This window comes from Scleropages formosus, chromosome 11 (genome assembly GCF_900964775.1).
Source record: "Scleropages formosus chromosome 11, fSclFor1.1, whole genome shotgun sequence".
In the NCBI taxonomy this organism is placed as follows: domain Eukaryota; kingdom Metazoa; phylum Chordata; class Actinopteri; order Osteoglossiformes; family Osteoglossidae; genus Scleropages; species Scleropages formosus.
In genome coordinates this window covers 6,340,648-6,359,760 of record NC_041816.1, presented here as the reverse complement: position 1 = coordinate 6,359,760, position 19,113 = coordinate 6,340,648, and the positions used below count along the sequence as shown (strand labels likewise).

Sequence of the window (19,113 nt, the reverse complement as noted above, 5' to 3'; positions counted from 1 at the left end):
AGATGTAAGTGAATGAGGTCATTAAATGCTTACCAAACAGAGACGCTTGGAAAACGGATCGAGCAAAATGTGACCCTCAATCTTGAAATCAGGAGGTAAATTAACTTTAACAATTAACCAAAATACAGGACTGCATTGTTAACATAGGAAATAACAAAATGCAAATGGTTAGTAAAACTAATAGAGGATTTATACAAGAGAAAAAAATACCAAAGACTGGCTGATGCAGAGGAAATTTCAAACCTCCAAGTTAATTATTGTACTATATAATATATAAAACAGTCATCATTCAGAATACCTTCCCAAATAGACTAAATCATTCATCTTCCCACCACCAATTAAAAGTAGCAGTTGTGTTTATAGCAAAACAGCATGACCACATCCTCTGAAATAAGGTTCTGGGTTGATTAAGGTGTTTGCTTCATTTAAATCAGACCTCAAGCCTTCATGTGATATATGGTGAACCAATGATGCTTGTTGCTCATCAATGTCTACACAAGCATAAAACGTGACAATTCATGCAGAGTGAATATCCTACCTATGGTCCCCCATACATTCTTCCGTAAGCATGTACATAAAGGACATGACGCGTTGTGGTTTAGTGAAGAACGGTAAATGTGCATCATCATATCTTTATATTACTTAATGGATTGTTTTTAATTTTAATGAAAAGTGTTTTAGTTTGGCTGTGCTGATTCAATTAAGATTCATTGGTTCCATGGTCTTCCTCTGGAGCTCTTACTATGACAGAGTGTTAGACTACAATATAAATACCAAATACAACAGCAAAAACTTAGGAATTTTCTCAAAGAGATTAACAACGGTCAAAACAGAGGAACCACTGGACATGGTTACTCCTAGTTAGAAAAGGCCTATTTTTTTTTTAAAAAAGTCAAACTTTCTTCTTCATTACAGCTATAAATACACATGTAGTGTTGAAAGCATGCTTGATTTCACTGAATGACTACACTAGAGATGGGTTGCTAAGTGCAGGAGATGTTTAAGAAAAAAAGAAAAAACATTGGCTGTGTGACATGGCTTCGAGGCAGGTTTCTTTTTTTGTAAAAGCTTTGATGGTGGACTATGGATAGATATGAATTCCCTCCAATTTTGCACCTCACGTGTTGGTGTCAGCAAAGTCAGTCATTCTGAGAACAGGCTAATTGCAGAGGTGAGAACTAATATCCCACCCAAGCAGTCAGTGCGATGCCTTCATCATGTTTGAAAAAGGTAGGGTAGCACAGGCATCTAGTGAGAAGATAGTGAGGAAAGCTTTACTGCAAAACAGAACCCATAGTAAATCTGAGCTGGGCAACACCCTCTCTTTAAATGAAGGCCTAGGTCTTCTTCTTCAGCTCCTCAAAGCGCCGTGAGAGGTCATCAAAGTCGATGTCATCTGAAGAAGCAGCATTTCCACCAAAGGAAGAGGCAGGTAGTGTGTCAGGAACTGAGGGGAGCTCAGGTAGACCGGCATTGTCATATACCTGGGATGGGCCTAAAGGGATGACAGTACCAAATAGCAGTTAGTGGCAGGGTATTCTATCCTCTTTGCTATACCAGTGTTCTGGATTGCATTATTTATGGCATTGTGACACATAAGTGACATTCAAACGTGACAAGACACACACACACACACACACACACACACACACACACACACACAAAAAAAAAAAAAAACACTTACCAGACACTGGGGGAGGACTGGAAGGTTTGATGGCAAGTTCATCAATCTAAAAAGACAAGCAAACATTGCCTATTAAACTTGTTATTTTTAAATTGCGACACTTAAGACCTGACTAAATAAGCAATGACAGCAGATGTTCCATCTAGTTTCTGCTGTTTGTAGCCATATGACCTGTGGGCCCCACTACAGAACCTTGCTTTTTCAGAGTCAAGAGTTCAGTAATTCAGTATAACTGAAAAAGGCTGACTTCCTAAATGCCATGGTAGCTGGTAGGTGATGTTTCTGCTTGGGGGGCCTTTCACTCACAGATTCATAGGTGGGGGGGCAGCTTGGCAATTGGGGAGGAGGCCCTCCTCTCACAGGGGGCTGGAAGTTAGCAAAGCCATCATATGTTCCAACAGGACCGCTGAAAGGCTCCTAAAATTTTTTTTAAAAAAAGAAAAAGACATCCATTGTGCAGCACAAATCTTGCCCATGTTACCCATTTTAGGTTTTTAATATTTCATCATTAATCAATCAGTCATAACTCTGCATATCAGCTAGCCTACCAGGTTCAATATAATGTCTGGGAGACATGAAGGTTTTGGAGACCATGAAAGGAGGGCACACTTACTGGTCCGCTGGGAGGGGGAATGTTGAAACCAACAGGCATGGGCACAGCTGCTGCTGGGGCTGTGAACCCACCCCCACCACTACCCCCAACCCCAGGCTTCTTGCTGTCATTGTCCACATCAATGAGGTCCGCCTCCTCGCCAAAAGCCACCTCAGGCTGCAGGAAGAATAGAGGTTGTCACACAACAATCAGGCAAATGCCATGCAAATTACAGGTTTGTGTACATGGCACACGGTGGCACAGTGAGTAGCGCTGCTCTCTCACAGCGCCTGGGTGGTGCAAGAGAATGAAAGTTCAATCCCTGTTTAGTTTGTGGAGTTTCCATGTTCTCTCCATGTTTGCGTGGGTTTCCTACAGATGCTCTGGTTTCCTCCCATAGTCCAAAGACATGCTGTTCAGGTGGATCGGTGACTTTTACATCACCCATAGTGTGCGAGTGGCACAAAGTGTTCTGCTGATGTATGGATGAGTCACTCATTGTTAAGTAGTGTTTCTAGCAGTGTAAGTCACCTTAGTGAATAAGGTGTGGGCTGATAAAGCTACACAGCATTCATTGGAAGTCGCTTTGGAGAAAAGTGTCTGCTAAATGAAGCAACACAAATGTTTCACGCTATACAGCCACCACAGAAACTTGAGAACATCCCCAACAAACTAATAAATATAACCTGTTTATATGTAATTTACATATTCTTCACCAATTGCTGAATAGTTAATAATAACTGAAATCATTTCAAAATACATTTGTTGCACACATCTTGCAATGCACCTGGACACATCATCAGGGAAGTAATTTGGAGTCATGGGGTTGCCACATTGTATGAAATAACTGGATGCTCCAGTTAACTTAACCAGCGGAAGGACAGCGGATCAGAGAAAGGGAAGCAGCTGGACTCTTACCTTGACCATGGCATCCGGCTCATAGGGCACATTGTAGTTCTTAGCGATCTCAATGAGGTACCGTTCCACCAAGATCTTGGGTGGGGCCTCCACACTCAGTTTATGCATCAGCTTCAAAGGAAGTGAAGGCCATTAGGTATAGCTGACCCACACACACACCAGTGTGACCCACACAGGCAGAAAGAAAGGTCACACTCCCCCACAATCAGAAAGCATACACACAAACCACTCAAATGTGTGACTCAAGAGAGCCCTACCCTGTCGTTGACTGTTCCAATCTGGTTTGTCCTACACAGTTTGCCATACTCCTTGCTGTACTTTGCACACAACTGGTCAGACACCTGGATAAGTAGTAGAGAGAAAATATGGGCATCCATGATTACTACAAATGGTGGACCATGCTTTGCAAAAAAAAGACACTATTGACTGAAATGGGGGTTAGCACTAAATTTGTATCACTCACTATCTTCAGTTCAGACACTTCAGACTGCAGACGTGGAGCAGCCCAGATCAGAGTTGACACAGCTTCCTGCAGGCCTGGATCCAGCTCCCTTTAAATGAGAAAGTTACTTATGGCAAAGATAACTTGAAGTTGAATAGACATTTCATGCACCATTGCTGAATGTTTCCACAAATTTAGAATGATTCTGTGCCTCTATCTGTTTACCAGCTCTGTATTATTTTGCTGGTCACTACGATACTGCAGCCCACTCACTTCATGGACTGGATGAGCCCAAAGCGTGCCAGCAGAAGGTCACAGTACAGCTCCAGGATCTCCATGGCTTCGACCAGGTAGTCCTCACGGATAATGTGCTCCACACGGATCCGTGCCCGTTCATCCTTCCCAGAGGACAGGTAATCTGCTATTTCCTTCCGAGCTTTTTGCGCCAATTCAGCTGGAACACCGCAAGCAGCAGCAGATCAAAATCAAGCTCCAGGTGTATATATGTATGTGTGTGTGTATGTGTGTGTGTGTGTGTGTGTGTGTGTGTGCGCACTCCCATCCCTACCCCAGAAAGGGTGTGTATAGTAAGGCTGAACTCCCACAGAGGACAAATGCTTACTTTTCTTCTTCTCAAGCAGTTTGAGGCGGTTAATAACCAGCCGAAGGTTGACCCGAAGTCTCTCTGCTTTGAACCCACCCCCAAGCATGACGGACAGCTCACTGTAAGTGGAGGACAGGAGATGTCATTCAACCAGTACGTGACACAGAGGACTTAATCAACCAATCACATCCTCGAGTTTACAAGTTATGACTCATTCTGCTACAGCTGGTTGAACAAGCCAAAGGCACTGCGCCTTGTGAAGTCACTTGTTAAACATCCAAAAAATAAAAAAACCCTACTACAATTCATAGTTAAAACTAGCAGTTACTTAGGAGGTAAAATACTCTCGGACTTAGTTTTATTTTTATCTCATGAATATTTAAATAGATTATATGCTTACACATCAGCACAACATATCTGAAATATTTGTGCTGCTTTTACATTTATTTGCTTAGCAGGTATTTTTCTCCTAAGTGACTTCCAGTGAACTCTATGTAGTGTCATCAGCCCACACACCTTATTCACCAAGGTAACTTACACTGCTAGATACACTACATACAATGGGTCACTCATGCATACATCAGTGGAACACACTCTCTGTGTCACTTACACACTAAGGGTGAACCTGAACATCATGTCTATGGAGCGTGAGAGGAAGCCAGAGCACCCAGAGGAAACCCAAAGAGGCACAGGGAGAACATGCAAACTCCACACAGACTGAGCAGGGATCGAACCCATGTCCTCTCATGCCACCCAGGCATGGTGAGACAGCAGCGCTAGTCGCTGTGCCACCCTGCTGCCCATAGTACACACATTAAGGAACTTCAAAACTTGTTCCTCAGCCAGGTACCTACACATGAACAAAATGCAAACTACAATCCACTTAAATAATAATGGAATAATTATTATTGCCATGATTAATACTACACTGTAATACATTTACATTTGTGCAGTTAGGAGACACTTTCCTCGAAGGCGATGTAAATCACAGAGAAAAATACAAGTGCATTACAACAGCAATACCTTAAATAAGTGGTATGAGTACTATTTTGCTTAAATAGATGTAATACATTTTACAATGTTTTGTTGTAAAGAGTACTTTGTACAGGTAAAGATGTGATCAACCAGGATGTACCGTTACCGACACAAAGGCTGCAGTGACACAGTGAAGGAACTTTCAAAACACACTAAGACACTATGTGAAAGGCAACAGTTACAGTATAGCAACCTGTCATAGCGGGCCAAAAATTGGACCTCATTGTTGATCAGTCTGGTTATGGTAATGACTTTGCCTCGGAACGGAAGTGACGCAGCCTGTTTACGGTGATGACAAGAGTATCATTGAGTCACACAAAGGATCGTATAACAGAGGAGTCGTGGAAAAACGCCACGACTGAACGTCCCCCAGTCCTCCAAACAGCTAATTTTTTTAACTAACCCTAACCGTTTCATTTGAAACGTTGTTGAAAACAAACAGAAAGGTGACGGGCTCGTGCGACAAGCATGGCACTGCTTCCGGCCACCGCCAGGCAGGTGACTGACGGTAAAAAAAAAAAAAAAAAAAAAAAGAAAAAAAAAAGCCGCTCGTTAACAGTTTACTCAAGAAACGGGGCAAAATAGCAGAAAAGAGCGTATTTTCTTTGGGAAGAAACCATTTAGAGAGAAGGACGGGAAATGTTCACTCTGTCACAGTCTGTGCCAGTCATTCAGGAAGTGGATTTACACTTCAACACTCCAATATATTACGATAAACACAAAACAGGACACCGCGCGCGTCTGGCTGTAAAACTTCAGGCTCGAAATGATTAATGCTCGCTAGCGGACATCCAAAAACACACACAACAGTTCTCACACGGCGTTACACACATAAAGCCAAAACAGCACACTACCTCAGAGTTTGGATCCCAAAATAGGTCCCTGGCTGTGTGGGGATTTTTTATTTATTCTCTTTTACTTCCGCAATGTATGCGCGCTCACGTGTGACGTAATACGTTGGGAACGCGGACGGCGGGGCGTCAGGAAAAAATTTATAGAGACCACCGAGCATATAGCGTACACGAGGTGGAGTGAGACCGAATTTTATGTAATTTCGTAAAACTCACTTTTTTAAAATTATGTTTCTCTCCTGTATGCTACAGTTACAGTTCATAATACAGTCTACTTCATACGTCACAGAGATGGCAATTACTGATACATAAAAGAAGTTTACCTAGTAACCTAGTATCATGCTACACCCTGGCCTGATATCAGAACCTGATATGGGCCCGGCGTTCAAAACATGAGTAATTTCTGGGGAAAAATACTTTTATAAAAACATACAGCTTCATTTATTTAAAATGTAAATTAGTTACTTAAGCACAGTAGATGGCGACCAAGGCTGCCTGTTGATGAAATCTCGCAGCGCAGGGCGCGCAAACAGTGCAGAGAGCCGGAGCTCGAGGCCATCCCGGAAGTGAGCGGCCTGCTCCGACGTCATCAACCTGCGCAGCTGGGGTTTCGCCTGGCTGCTGGGTTATAAGATGGGCGAAATCTAGCAGCTCTGATTTGATGCAAATTTTTTTTTTTTCCCGGCCCGTCTAACCCTCGAAGAGACGCTTCAGCCGGGAGAAGGAGAACGATGACATGGAGAGGTAGGTGCGGGGCCCGGCTCGGCTACCCTCCGGACCATGATGTAGCTCGGTACGGGAGCGGCGCTGAGCGCTCATCCCTGGACTGCGGCCGGTGTGGACTCGGCCTTCGCGGAGACCCGCCGCCACGGCCCCGCGTTTGGCCCCCTGGGGCCTCATCTTCCCTGGAGGTGTGCGCCGCGTAGCCCCGTCGTGGCGGAACTCCTCCCTTCAGGTGACAAGTGGAGAACCTACCGGTGTTAGCCTGTTAGCTTCGGAGCTGCAGCGCAACAAGCAGCGTCGGGTTAGATCATCTAGATGTGGAGGTTCAGTGATTTTACTCGCGGTTAAGTTATTGGTGTTGCTGCTGACGGGGGTGACGCAGTTCGGAGCTGTGCGAGAAGAGCGCGTGCTGTGGAGCTGCGGGGCGCGTGCTGCTGTCGCGTGTGCTGGGTTTTTTTTCCAGGGGAGCGAGTTGTGTTGTGTCTGCGGCAGCAGGCAGCTGGATTTACTCCAGTAAAAATGACCCCACCTATTTAAATAAAATTGGCAAGTCACTGTAAGTCACTTGTCCCAGCCTAATTCTGTAAAATGTCTTGGGCAACAGTGTCAGGTAAATGAGTTAATCATTGTTTACTGATAACTGATCATTTCAGTCAGTGTCAGGCTTCCAGGTACGGTGCTGATAAGTAATAATTTCTGCGTTGCTTAACTGTCATATTGTTACTTGTCTTTGTGCAGCTCCTGGTTGTGTTACAACGTGACTGCCCTCTTTTGTGGAACTGTGCAATCGAGTGCTTTGTAGCTGAGGTGTCTGTCGTGCCTAGAAATGTAAGGCAGTCCTGCTTATAAAACTGTTATTGTTTATTTACTTGGCACCTTGCTCTAAGGTGTCTTACAGGGTTACATAACTTTACAGTTGCTTGCCGTTTTATACAGCAGGTTCTTCTTACTGTATCAGTTCATGGTAAATAAATACCTAAGGACACTATAGCCTATATAGCAGAAACAGGGCTCCAACCCAGCAACCTTCAGATTGTAAGGCTATAGCCCTAACTACTATGCCATCCTCTGCCATCCAGTGACAGGATTAAGCATGGGTCTTCTGTCGTGAAATGAGGGCAGCGTACAGTACCATATTTTTCAACTTTGGTAAACACATAAAAGGCTTTTTATAACAGGACCAGTCTTTACCCCACTGGGCAGATCTGTTTTTCTGCTACAGCCCTCTATGTGATTTATGTGCTTGGAATGTCTGCATTCTTTAATTTAATTTCAGCCTTAGCGGAACATCAGCAAAACCTTTCAGACCAGATAGAAATGTCTTTGCTTTCCTTGAAGTTACCACACGTGTCGGGAGGCATGTGATAAGCAGGATGACTGTTCGGCCCCTTTGCCAGCATGAATCCACAGGGATCAAAGGGGCTAAGGCTTAGTTAGGGTACGCACCGGTTACTATTATTCCAGTAGTTTCACATTGGGCTTGTTGCTAATTCAATAAACTTACTAGGAATCGCTGTGCCATCACAAGACAGGACAATGCAATCAGATCAGTAAGAAAAGGTTCTGGGTTTGAAGTCATCTTAGAGGCATTACACACCCAAACCTCTCCTTGCTGCCACAGTGGTGCAAGGGCTGTGACTGCTCTCTTTTAAACAGGGTCCTGTGATACATGGCATGCTAGTCAGCCAGCGGGGCCCCGCAGCCTGTCTTGTTGCTATGGCAAAGGGCTGCATCACATGTGGGCTGGATAGGAAACAAATCTGAATTAAGTGAGCGGTGTGAAGTTGTGCCAAGGTGTCGTCAGTCATGAGATCTGTGGATTCGATCCAAAAACTGACCCATTTCATTATTTGGGTCTTTCTGGAGGTCTCAGTTTAAGACTATTAGGCAAATATCTTACTTTATTTGTACTTCAAATCCCAGGATCCGCTAAGCCTTCTGCACATCTCCTGTATTACTTGGGTTTAGAAGATTACTCTGTTTTTGAGGATGCTGTTTTGTTGATACGTTGGGAGTCATGTTCCCCCCGTTTTCCCTCTAGGTGAGGTTGACGTGGTCCGCAGGAGGATCTCAGAGCTTGTCGCTGTGCGCTAGTTGCCCTGGTGACTACCCTCGCGCGCCACACCTGCAGCGAGATCACAGCACCTTCACCAGAGTGCCATTATGAAGCCCACGCATGAGCGCAACCAAGAATGGCTGCCTCCCAAAAAGAGGGACCTCCCGGTCAACAGCAGTGGCAGCAACAGCACAGAGGAAGGAGGGGGCAGCGGGGGGGGCAGTGGTGGAGGCACCGGCGGAGAGGCGACTTCCACTCCAAGTTCAGGTTCCATAGCTGGCGAGGTCCAGGCTGGCAGCGCCTCTGGCGAGTGGATGAGGGTCCAGTCAGGGCTGCAGTACAGTGTGGACAACTCGGATGGCGTGAGCGTGCCAGTTGATCAGTACGGCATGGTCTACAAAGTTGCCATGCCGTCTGTCACCTACTCCCCCACCAGCCTCCACCCAGTGTTGAGCCATATCTCTCCAGCCTACACTGTTCCCTCTCCCCTTCTTCAACACCCTGGGATACCCTACCACCCTCTAGGTTATGCGCAGATCCCTCACCCCTCGCTGCAGTTTGTTGGTTCACCATATGCAGTACCTTACGCAGTACCTCCTGGCTTTGTGCCCAGCCCACTGATATCGCCGCAGTCTGCCATCCCTCAGCCCCACCATGTCTCCCACCTGGTCCCCTATCCATCAGTCATTCAGGAAGGCGTCGTTTCCCCACCCTCTCAACCACCCACATCAATCCACACCTTAGCTAAAGCAGCACCCTCTGGTAGTGCCCCCTTGGTGTTGTCCCCGGAACAGGCCACACAGCCGCATGTGTTCTACCACCACCCGGCATCTAGGACGGCAACAGCAGCTGCCCCATCCCCCACTGTAACCTTTGGGGACTCGCAGGGAGCCTTGCAGGAACGCAGGAAGGAGGTCAATGGTGGGGAAGCAGGCCGTTCAGTGAGGGAACAGCCCCAAGACTCTTCCTCCAGGAGTGCACGCGTGCTTCAGGTTGCACCCCCCTCCAGCACCTCTGATCACCTACAGACCCGTAACCATGCCTCTTTCCGATCCGAGGGGAGGGGCTCCCCTGGACAGAGCAGCACCCCAGACACAGACCTGGAGGTGAGGAGGATCTCCTGTGATGTTGTAAAATCCACAACAACTACATAAGTGGACACTTTTATCCAAAATCAGTAACAAGTCAGCATGCCTGATATTTTTAATAACCAGTTATTCTATTATAATAAATGTTTAAATCCTGGTTCGTTTTTTGTAATTGAAATTTGCAGAAATATTTAAGCTTTCCCAGAATGTTTCATATCATGATATTAAGCACCACATAAAGGGAAAATGTATTTTCTATGAAATACTCCCAACGCAATCATAAACTTCTTTCAATATTTTATTGCTTCCTAAAAATAACAGATGTGGGTCTTTAATGCTCTTGCAAGGAGGATGAAGGACTTCCTTTCGTTCTGTCCATAGTGACACCAATGAAGTTGCTTAATTTCTGTGCTCTTTCCTGTTTCCTTCCTGATCAGCCCAGCAGCGCATATTGGCGCTTGGGCAACCAAGGCTCTTGCAGACACTTCCGTGAACTTGCAGAGATTACTGTCTGTCTTGTGGTCCTAGCCCGAGATGAGAGGAAGAGTCTGTGGTTGGGTGGTTGGCTGTGGAATGGAGTTTGGGCGCCTTTGTACATGAAACGGGCAGCTTTATGAACTTGCATCTTTTGCTGTGTTGTTGAAATGGAGCTCTCTTCACCTTTCTTCAAGGTTCAGCAGGTAGTCGGTGGTCTTGTGTCCCCCAACCAAGGTGTGACCGGGAGTCGCAAAGAGGTGTCCTTTGGCCCACTGAACCTGTCCCAGGGTTCTCTTCGGAATAAGGAGGCCCCACCAGTGATCCGCACTCCAGAAACATCTGGTTCAAATCGGATTGCGTATTCGGCTCATCTACCTGCACCAGGTGACCATCGGGTTCCTGCCCACCAGGCAGTGATGCTGGCCAATGGGCAGCAGGTCCTCGTCCCTGTTGACTACACCCAGCCGCACCAGTACATGAGCTCCCCCAGTGAGGTTGCTCCTGCATCCAAACCCTCTGACCCCACAGCCAGAATGTGCCTCCCCGAACAGCCTCAGGTCACCCCTGTGTCTGCCCCTGGCCCCTCACACTTCATGAAGGGTGCCATCATCCAGCTGGCCACAGGGGAGCTGAAGCGAGTGGAGGACCTGCAGACGCAAGACTTTGTGAGGAGCGCTGAGGCGAGCGGGGGTCTAAAGATTGATTCCAGCATGGTGGTGGACATCAGGCAGAGCCAGCAGCGACCTGGCCTGGTGTCCCTACACTTCAGTGTGGGCGAGCAGCAAAGCAGGGTGACAATTGACGTACCGCCGGAGCACCCCTTCTTCGTCTTCGGCCAGGGCTGGTCTTCTTGCAGCCCTGAGCGCACGGCACAGCTCTATGGCCTTACCTGCCACCACCTGCAGGCCGGCGATGTGTGTGTCTCCATCACACTGCAGCAGCCACAGCATCAGTACCCCCAGCAGCAGGCAATAGCCAGGACCCCCAGCAAGGCCAAACCACCCAGCACTGCTGTTGCCCCTCAGACCATGGGACCACCTGCCCCACAGCACCCAAGAACCCCTGCCCAGTTCTGGCTGGACCGGACTCACCGGGACCGGGATGATGAGGCTAAGGAGGAGGCTGTGGACGGGGGTGGTGTGTCCCTCAAGCCAGACAGGCTTTTGGCAGAACACTCCCGGAGTCAGAGAGGTTACTGTTTGCACATGGAGGGCCAGGGAGGTGGGGGGGCAGCAGCAGCACAGAGGCGCTGGTCGGTGCCCGGCTTCCAGAGATATGGGAGCAAGGCTGAGGAGGAGGCCAACCCGTCGGCCTCAGCCTCCGGCCTCTCAAGACCAACCTTCATCCCTCAGGAGGTCAAGTTGTCCATCGAGGGTCGATCCAATGCCGGAAAGTAGCAGCAGCACGAGATTGTCTGAGCAAATGTGTGTTTGAGTGAGCAAGCGAAAGTATGTGTGTTTGTGAGAAAGAAGCCTCAGAATTTTTGAGATTTTTGCACACTCCAAAGTTACAGCCACTTTTGTGCACTGACGGTGCGACTTTTGGATGGTGGCCAACTGCTCTGGAAATGCCAGGGAATTGAGTGCAGAGCAGAAGAAACACTCTAAGTGGCAACAAAACTGGCAACGGTGAGCACTGCGCCAAAATGGCCCCCTCGCACATGCCTCTGTAGGGTGGGCCGCTCAAGCATAGCTGCCCCCACAGTGGTTGTTGCCGTGTGCTGGGTGTTTCTCAGACCCATTCACAGCCTCTGGACTGTCTACCAAAGCCTTTCAGATCTGCATTCCCTCCAGAGGGTTGGGCCAATTGCAGCACACCTGATTACTGTCCCCCACACTTGACCAAAATCAGATACAAACCCACGGCTGGAGAGATCCTACAGCCATTGCTCAGTGAACAGTATCATGTCCACAGAAGCAGCAAGAGTAAAACACTCTTTCCTTGACTATCTTCAGTACGGAAGAATTCCCGGTCATGCAACTCAAGAAAAATGAGACATTTCTCCTTCCTAAGCAGAGCTTTTTCACTGAAAGTAATTCTGGTTAGAGCTACGACAGTGTGTTTATAGTCTCCCCCCCCCCCCCCATTCTCTCCTTTTGTCCTTGAAGGATTTTACAATCAATATGAAAAGCACTCTGTATGCAATGGTTTCTGCACATATTTCTCAGGGGGAAAAGACTCCTAGTACTGCATGCTATTTCTTTGCCCATCTTTTCCCTGTTCAGTTCTGCTGAGGATGAATATTAGACTCGATTCTGTGTTGGGATCTCGGCCCCAGACACCCTGCTCAGTCAGCCAATCATGCGGTAAATCCCAATGCCCTTTCTCATCCTTACAGAAGCACTCAATCACACACACATGTGTGGCTGAGGTCACAGCTGCCCATGTCTCTGTTCATGTGTGTAACGGTCTCCGATCTCCTGCATATTCCTGTGGTGATGGGATCTCTCGACTTTGTACGCGCACCCCACTCATGCCTCTCTCCAGTCCTCCAAGGGCAACTCCAGAAAGAACCTCGTCAATACCTCATCAGCTCAGATGGGAACATTCTCGAGCCTTGCCACTGACCTTACCATCATCACATCTTTGCCATGGTGAAGGGTGTGGACTTCTGCTCAGCTGTGACCCTGCTGCAAACCAGGCTGATGAGTGTGTGTGTGTACAGAGTGTATGGGTGAGAAGCATTTCCTCCAAAGATCTACGTATCCTTCAGAGATCCTTTGACTGCAACAAAGTGTTGGTGTCATTGGGGAACCTTTTGGGGAGAATGACACCACTATAAATCCTGTAATCTCCTAGATGCTCAGTAACTTATCAAAGCAATAGTAGATTTCCTGTAATCAGCTTGTGTGCTTTTTGGGACATTGGTTTTATACAGCAGTGAGTGCAGCCGTTGCCAGGAAATTTTTTTTTTTTTTTTTTTTTTTTTTTTAAATTGTGACCCAAAATCTTCCTTTGTCCTCCCAAACAATGCACAATTTTCTGGTCATTATTTGGATTGCAATCCTTTTGTTTCTGTAGTTTCTGTTGGAGGCGGTTGTAGTAAGAGAAGTGTCGAGTGTGAGCGGAGGACTCATGGCACTCCCGTTCTTGGGAGGATCAGGGTTTAGTCCTCTACCTTTCAGTCCCCTTTCTGGGAAATGCCCATATTGAAGAAATCTCTTCCAAAGTAATGATGATATTTTTCTTTTTCCTGTATTTTATTTGCAATTTTATAGTACAAATTTGTCTCTAATCCTTTGCAATACTTACAAGTGGTCCTTAAATATCTTCACATTTGGGCCACATTTCTGTTTTAGTGGTATCGTTGGAGTCTTATTGAATTCCTGTTTTTCATTATCTTTTTTCCTGGAAGATGAAAATGTTTTTAATATTCAAGCCTTTTTCTTGAAAGTTTCTCAGCTGACCTGCTTGGTTGATGCTGTTTACAAACTACCGACCACAAATGCTGCATCTTCCCTGATTTTTCTAGCAGAAATTTTGAACGACTGAATTGAGTTAAAGTGCAATTAGAATATACAGAAATATAAGACTTAAATCAGAAAAGGCATTCCAAAAGATATGACATTCCCATCCATTTTAGCTATTTCAATCTTCCCACTTTCATTGTTTCGTCATTTCATCTTCTGTTTAGTGTCTTTATCCTCAATTATAGTTCTTGGTTACAGAACGACTGGGTTGCAGAGAAATCCATTCAGTCTTACTGCTCTGGTGACATCCCCATATTCAGAGTATTAAAACATTTTTTAAAAAGTATGCACAGGAAAGAAATGTATTCTTCATGTAAAGAAATTGTAGCCATTGAAAGTAGTGCGGTTATGGTCCTTCGTGTCAATGTATTTATAAATCCATTAGGTCACAAACTTTATGCTGTAAGCAATATATTTAGAAAAAAATACCTAAAGAAAATCTTAATTGCTTTCATGTAGGATTTTGCTATGTGCTATGCAGTAAGAGCTATGAAGTATTTTCCTCTTAACGTCCAGGTCTACCAACTCACAGGTTTGGTGTTTTGTATAAAACAGTGGAACCCTTGTACTGGTCCAGTTGTTGTGCGGAGATGTCCCTTTTTGATGCAGTCACTCTTAAGTTTTCTAAGGACACCTGACATTGAAGGGCATTGGGACCAGTGATGCTTAATACTGCTTTGCTGACTTTTTTGTTAAGTCACATTCTCTGGTTTGTCAGAGAAAGCCCAAATAGGTGTTTTCTACAGTGTCTTAATACCTCGTTACATGAACTCCTTGTTTTCACCGAGTCAGAAAAACATGTGTTGCACGTTACCTCTTTCTTCTCTATGTTGGGACACGCCATCAGCACACGGACACTCGGATCGCTGACCTCTCTTTGGCACATGATCTTCATAGCTTCAGGTCCCTCTCCCCGTGGTGCTTGGTGAGGCTCAAGTTGCGATGGCTTTTGCGTGTGTTCTGCAGTAGTGCCCTTAGCGATCGATTGAGTCTCCTCTGGTCTGCCACAAGGACACAACTCAAAGGAAATCCAGGTGACATAGCTTCAAGGACTTAGCTGGACCAAAGGGGTGTCAGTACACATTTGGAAAGCAGGTTCGTATTTATGTAGCTAATTATGTGTTGGAGATGTGGACCGAACTAATCAAATGTTTTGAGTAACATCTGATCTGTCAGGCCAAAAAAAAGCCAATTTTTCTTTAAGTGGTAGCAAGTCTTTGGTAGCTCTTCTAATTGTGATCACATTTATGATGTCAAGTGACTTGTGCTCAAAGCAAGAATGTTTCCCAAGGATAACGAAGGTTGGATGACCATTGTTGGGTGTTAAGCAGTGCCGCATAGGATCATTTCTGTCCTTAATTGCATTTTAACAATCCTCCCATGTGTGATCTCTGGAGATCGTTGATGGTGTCAATAATCTGTTTTGAGTTCACTCATGAAGAATTCATTCGAGCCCAATGCTGCGACGGTTGATCGTGACACTAGTGGATGTTAGCAAAGAGTATGGTTTATGTAGTTTCTCTTTCGCTCGGGTTCATTAAGAGATCGCTACAGAAACTGCTGTTATGGGTTAATGTTTTTGTACCCTTGGTCCAGGTGTATCTGAAGCAAAGCTCCAGTACCCTTTATAAATGCAGCTATGCTAAGTGCTCTGAAACCTGTCTGCTGGGGGATGGGAGTTCCCCATCTGGTTTTGTTTGCCTGGTTTTGGTTTCAGAAGCTGTTAGCCATGAGCGGAGTTGGGTGCGATTTATTGAGATCTGGGTCTGTGGAGTACGGTCCATGTTTCGACTGCGCTCGAGAAGGTAGCATTTGGGTCATGCACGAAGACCGTAAACCACAGATGTCCTTACTTCACAGTTGTGTAAAACACCGTCCATCCAGCATGCTCTGACATAGTGCACACATGTGAACATACACAAAATCCTGCGCAAGTAGAGTAGAGTCCAGTGTATGTGATCTTTGGTCAGTTGCTGAGATTGATGTTTGAGCAGTTGGGTTTGGGACCTGGGTTCAAAAGGCGGGTAAAGGATGAACGTAGGAACTGCACTTTGATTAAAAGAACCTCACTTGCATGTTTTTTTTTTTTTTTTTTTCCTCCTGTGATTACTTCTCTATTTATATGTATTTTAAGAAACAAAGAATCTGTTGCACTTAATTCCCCTTAAATTGTGGTGTTCTAAGGAAAGTTGATTAATTGATCACATAGTATGTATATGGTATATATAATAGTATGTATTATATATACACAAATGCAGTATGATTTGTATTTTATCACGGTTGTCAGTACTGCCTTAAGAATCATGTTAAATCAGCGACAGGCTTGAGTGAATTGTTCTTTGCGTGTGCAGTGGAAGTGGTCAGTAGACAAAATGGTTCAGGATGGACATGGGAGACAAGGACAGCAGTTTGGCAAGCTGTTCAACTGGGAAGTGCAACTGACACGGTTTCAGACAAAACAGTCTGTTTCCACAAGATGCAGGTTGACACTTTGCGGAGAGATGGGTATCACGCTGGAGTTTAATGCATATCAGCAGAAGAAAAATCCTGTTGACCAGTAAGTAGGTCACACATTGGAGTCCTGGGCCTAAAGGAGGACAGGTTTGATGGTGGTTCAGCATGCTGGAGGGAGGACATCACGTGCTACCGGTATCACAGTGGTGTGCTGGAGGTTCCTGCAGGTCGGCCAGTGGGGCTGTGCAGGTTGTCAGACTGCTTCCTAACAAATTGCCAAGTGGAGGGTTTGTCTATGTATGATGGAGAACATAGTAGAAAAGAAAAGCGATGACTGAATAACTTTTTACTGACATGAAATTGGGGCTTGAGGAAGGCCACTTAGCGTTTAAAAGAACAGCTTCTGCTTCTTTTAAGGTGGAAATTTGTTTTACTCCACTAGAGTCCCGCTGTGTGAATCTGCCCTCATCTTGTGGAAACAAAGCAGGGCACAGATCAACAAAGGGCCACAGCCCTGCTGGTTTTAGTCTGATTTAGCTGATTCATAGCCAGTGCTCCAGCTGCCGTGGCCTGCTGTTCAAGTTAATGGCTTCAAATCATAACAGGTTAGAGCACATGGGGAACAAAGACCCCTCAGACTGAAACTGCCCAACCAGGGGCACATCCTGACTGAAACCCAGGACCGGGTGAGGTACATGGGGAGTGGAGAGGGGACGATCTGCAACCGAATCAAAGCAGGTATCACTAAGTTATCACAAGGGAATGGTTCACATATAGCGTTGGATTAGCATTGTACTTTTGGCACTATGTGATGTGACAAATTTTAAAAAAAAGGCATCTTTAATGCATAGAAATGGCAAAAATATATGCAACAATGTATGTAATATTGAATCCTCAAAGTATAATCCAGGTTGTATAAACTTTGTATAGTGAGTTTTAATATCTTATGGTCATACCAATATGTATTAATTCTTATCAAAAGCCTTAGTCGTCTACCTAAAGTGCTCCCATTTCTTATAATACCCTACACCTACCTGAACTTTCAAAAGCATTAATAACTATATTTTGTTGCATTTTATTTGTACCCGTTTTGAATAAAATAGATTTGTACTGTATATTTGTACCTTTTTGTGATTTAGGGCTGATCTAGTTTCTTTTGCTGTTCTAATTCAATGTACTTAAGGACACAAAGATATTGTATTTTTATTGTTACAGCTAACTTCTTATGGAACATTGCATTTATCATGTTTGTTAAGTAAACACATAATATATATAGACATTATCCAGACTGGAGTTTTTTTTTTTTTTTTGTCCTTGATAATGGATTTGTAAATGAATACTTAAAGCAGTTATCTTTTACTGTGCTGTATTCTGCCCTTTGAGTGTGGAGGTGCTCATCTTTTGTAATACAAACTGTTAAAACAAGACCTTTAATTCCAAGGAAATTAACACGCGAAGTTCAAGTGAACTGGCCCGTTTCAGCTTTTACTGTGATTGCTTCGTCAGATGATGCATTCACCCACTACCACAACTGTCAGTTGTCATGTACCAGTATAGTAGGTACTTTTAGCAAGGCAGAATGGTACTACATTTACATTTGTTTAGCAGACTCCTTTCTCCAAAGTGACTTCCAATGAACTCTATGTAGTGTTACCAGCCCACACACCACATTCACCAAGGTGACTTACACTGCTGGATACACTGCTTACAATGGGTCACTCATCCATACATCAGTGGAACATTCTCTCTCTCTCTCACACACACACACACACACACACACACACACACACACACATATCCATATACTATGGATGAACCTGCACAGCATCTCCTTTGACTGGGGAAGGAAACCAGAGCAGCTGCAGGAAACCCATGCAGACATGGGGAGAACAGGCAAACTTCACACACCGGGGGATCAAAACCATGTCCTTTTGCACCACCCAGGTGCTGTGAAAAAGGAGCACTACTCACTGTTCCATCGAGCTGCCCACTGCCATTGAGTGTTTATAGGATCTTGGCCTCTATCTTGACCATTTCATTGTTGACAGGGTACTGCACCAGCCTGGACCTCTAGGTGGACACCCACCAGAATCTTCTATTCAAGCAGTTTTGTGAACACCAACCTTTCCCTGTCAAGGTGTGAACTGTGAAAAGAACAAATGCACCAGAGGACACAGGAGAAAATTTCCACTGGTTTATTTCCACATTCTTTGCCTTTTCCCTCAAATCTGTTAAACCAGTAACAGAATTGGGTCCTGCACCAATCCTAACGACAGAGTAGATCCCCATTGGCAACTTCTTCGGCCTCTTCGGTTAATTCTGTAAACATGAAAACTGCATCCTGAAACCTTAACAGAAGGCTAAAGAGCTTAAAGAACACATGGTTGGATCCCAGACCTTGCATTAACTTAAGAATTTAAAAGGGCAGGCATATAATCAAACACTAGCTCATATTTAACAGTTGATTAAATGTAGTTCTCAACATGCAGTGTTGGCCTAAGCTGTAGCTGTGTGTTTGACTGAGTCACCTACAAGCACACAGACACTGGGGATTCTCAGTTTCCAAAATCCAGAATGTGTCACATAGCTAAAATAATCTATTTATACAGTTAGAGGGAGAACATGGAGTTTTAGTTCACATCATCTGACTTCACTTGTAGCAAAACAAAAGTACAGTACTTCATACAGTGCTCTCCAGCATTACTGGAACCCTTGGTAG

General features: G+C 45.1%; 2 protein-coding genes across 3 annotated transcripts; one reads left to right on the top strand and one right to left on the bottom strand.

Annotated features, from left to right (window-relative positions):
- Positions 1-950: 950 nt before the first annotated feature.
- ist1 (IST1 factor associated with ESCRT-III) lies at positions 951-6,710 on the bottom strand. 2 transcript variants are annotated; one of them, XM_018752712.1, is made up of 10 exons: positions 6,592-6,710; positions 4,259-4,359; positions 3,910-4,090; positions 3,658-3,745; positions 3,452-3,535; positions 3,195-3,305; positions 2,298-2,453; positions 1,991-2,101; positions 1,685-1,730; positions 951-1,495 (listed from the first exon to the last, which is right to left on the bottom strand). In XM_018752712.1, the coding sequence occupies exons 2-10, from the start codon at positions 4,344-4,346 to the stop codon at positions 1,338-1,340; spliced, it is 1,023 nt and encodes a 340-aa protein (XP_018608228.1). In that variant the 5' UTR covers positions 4,347-4,359; positions 6,592-6,710; the 3' UTR covers positions 951-1,337. The 2 variants fall into 2 exon arrangements, with proteins under 2 accessions (XP_018608228.1, XP_018608229.1); XM_018752713.1 differs by lacking the exon at positions 6,592-6,710 and adding an exon at positions 6,130-6,352.
- Positions 6,711-6,719: 9 nt separating this feature from the next.
- On the top strand, positions 6,720-12,549 carry atxn1l (ataxin 1-like). The gene is made up of 3 exons (XM_018752711.2): positions 6,720-6,870; positions 8,891-10,011; positions 10,665-12,549. The coding sequence occupies exons 2-3, from the start codon at positions 9,013-9,015 to the stop codon at positions 11,865-11,867; spliced, it is 2,202 nt and encodes a 733-aa protein (XP_018608227.1). The 5' UTR covers positions 6,720-6,870; positions 8,891-9,012; the 3' UTR covers positions 11,868-12,549.
- Positions 12,550-19,113: the final 6,564 nt, after the last annotated feature.

Excerpts from the sequence above, each read along its gene's own strand:
- atxn1l (XM_018752711.2), top strand. The coding sequence starts at position 9,013 with ATGAAGCCCACGCATGAGCGCAACCAAGAATGGCTGCCTCCCAAAAAG. Across the intron at positions 10,012-10,664 it reads CCCCAGACACAGACCTGGAG|GTTCAGCAGGTAGTCGGTGG; the intron begins GTGAGGAGGATC and ends CCTTTCTTCAAG.
- ist1 (XM_018752712.1), bottom strand. The coding sequence starts at position 4,346 with ATGCTTGGGGGTGGGTTCAAAGCAGAGAGACTTCGGGTCAACCTTCGG. Across the intron at positions 3,746-3,909 it reads GGGCTCATCCAGTCCATGAA|GGAGCTGGATCCAGGCCTGC; the intron begins GTGAGTGGGCTG and ends TCTCATTTAAAG. Across the intron at positions 2,102-2,297 it reads TTCCCCCTCCCAGCGGACCA|GAGCCTTTCAGCGGTCCTGT; the intron begins GTAAGTGTGCCC and ends AAAAAATTTTAG.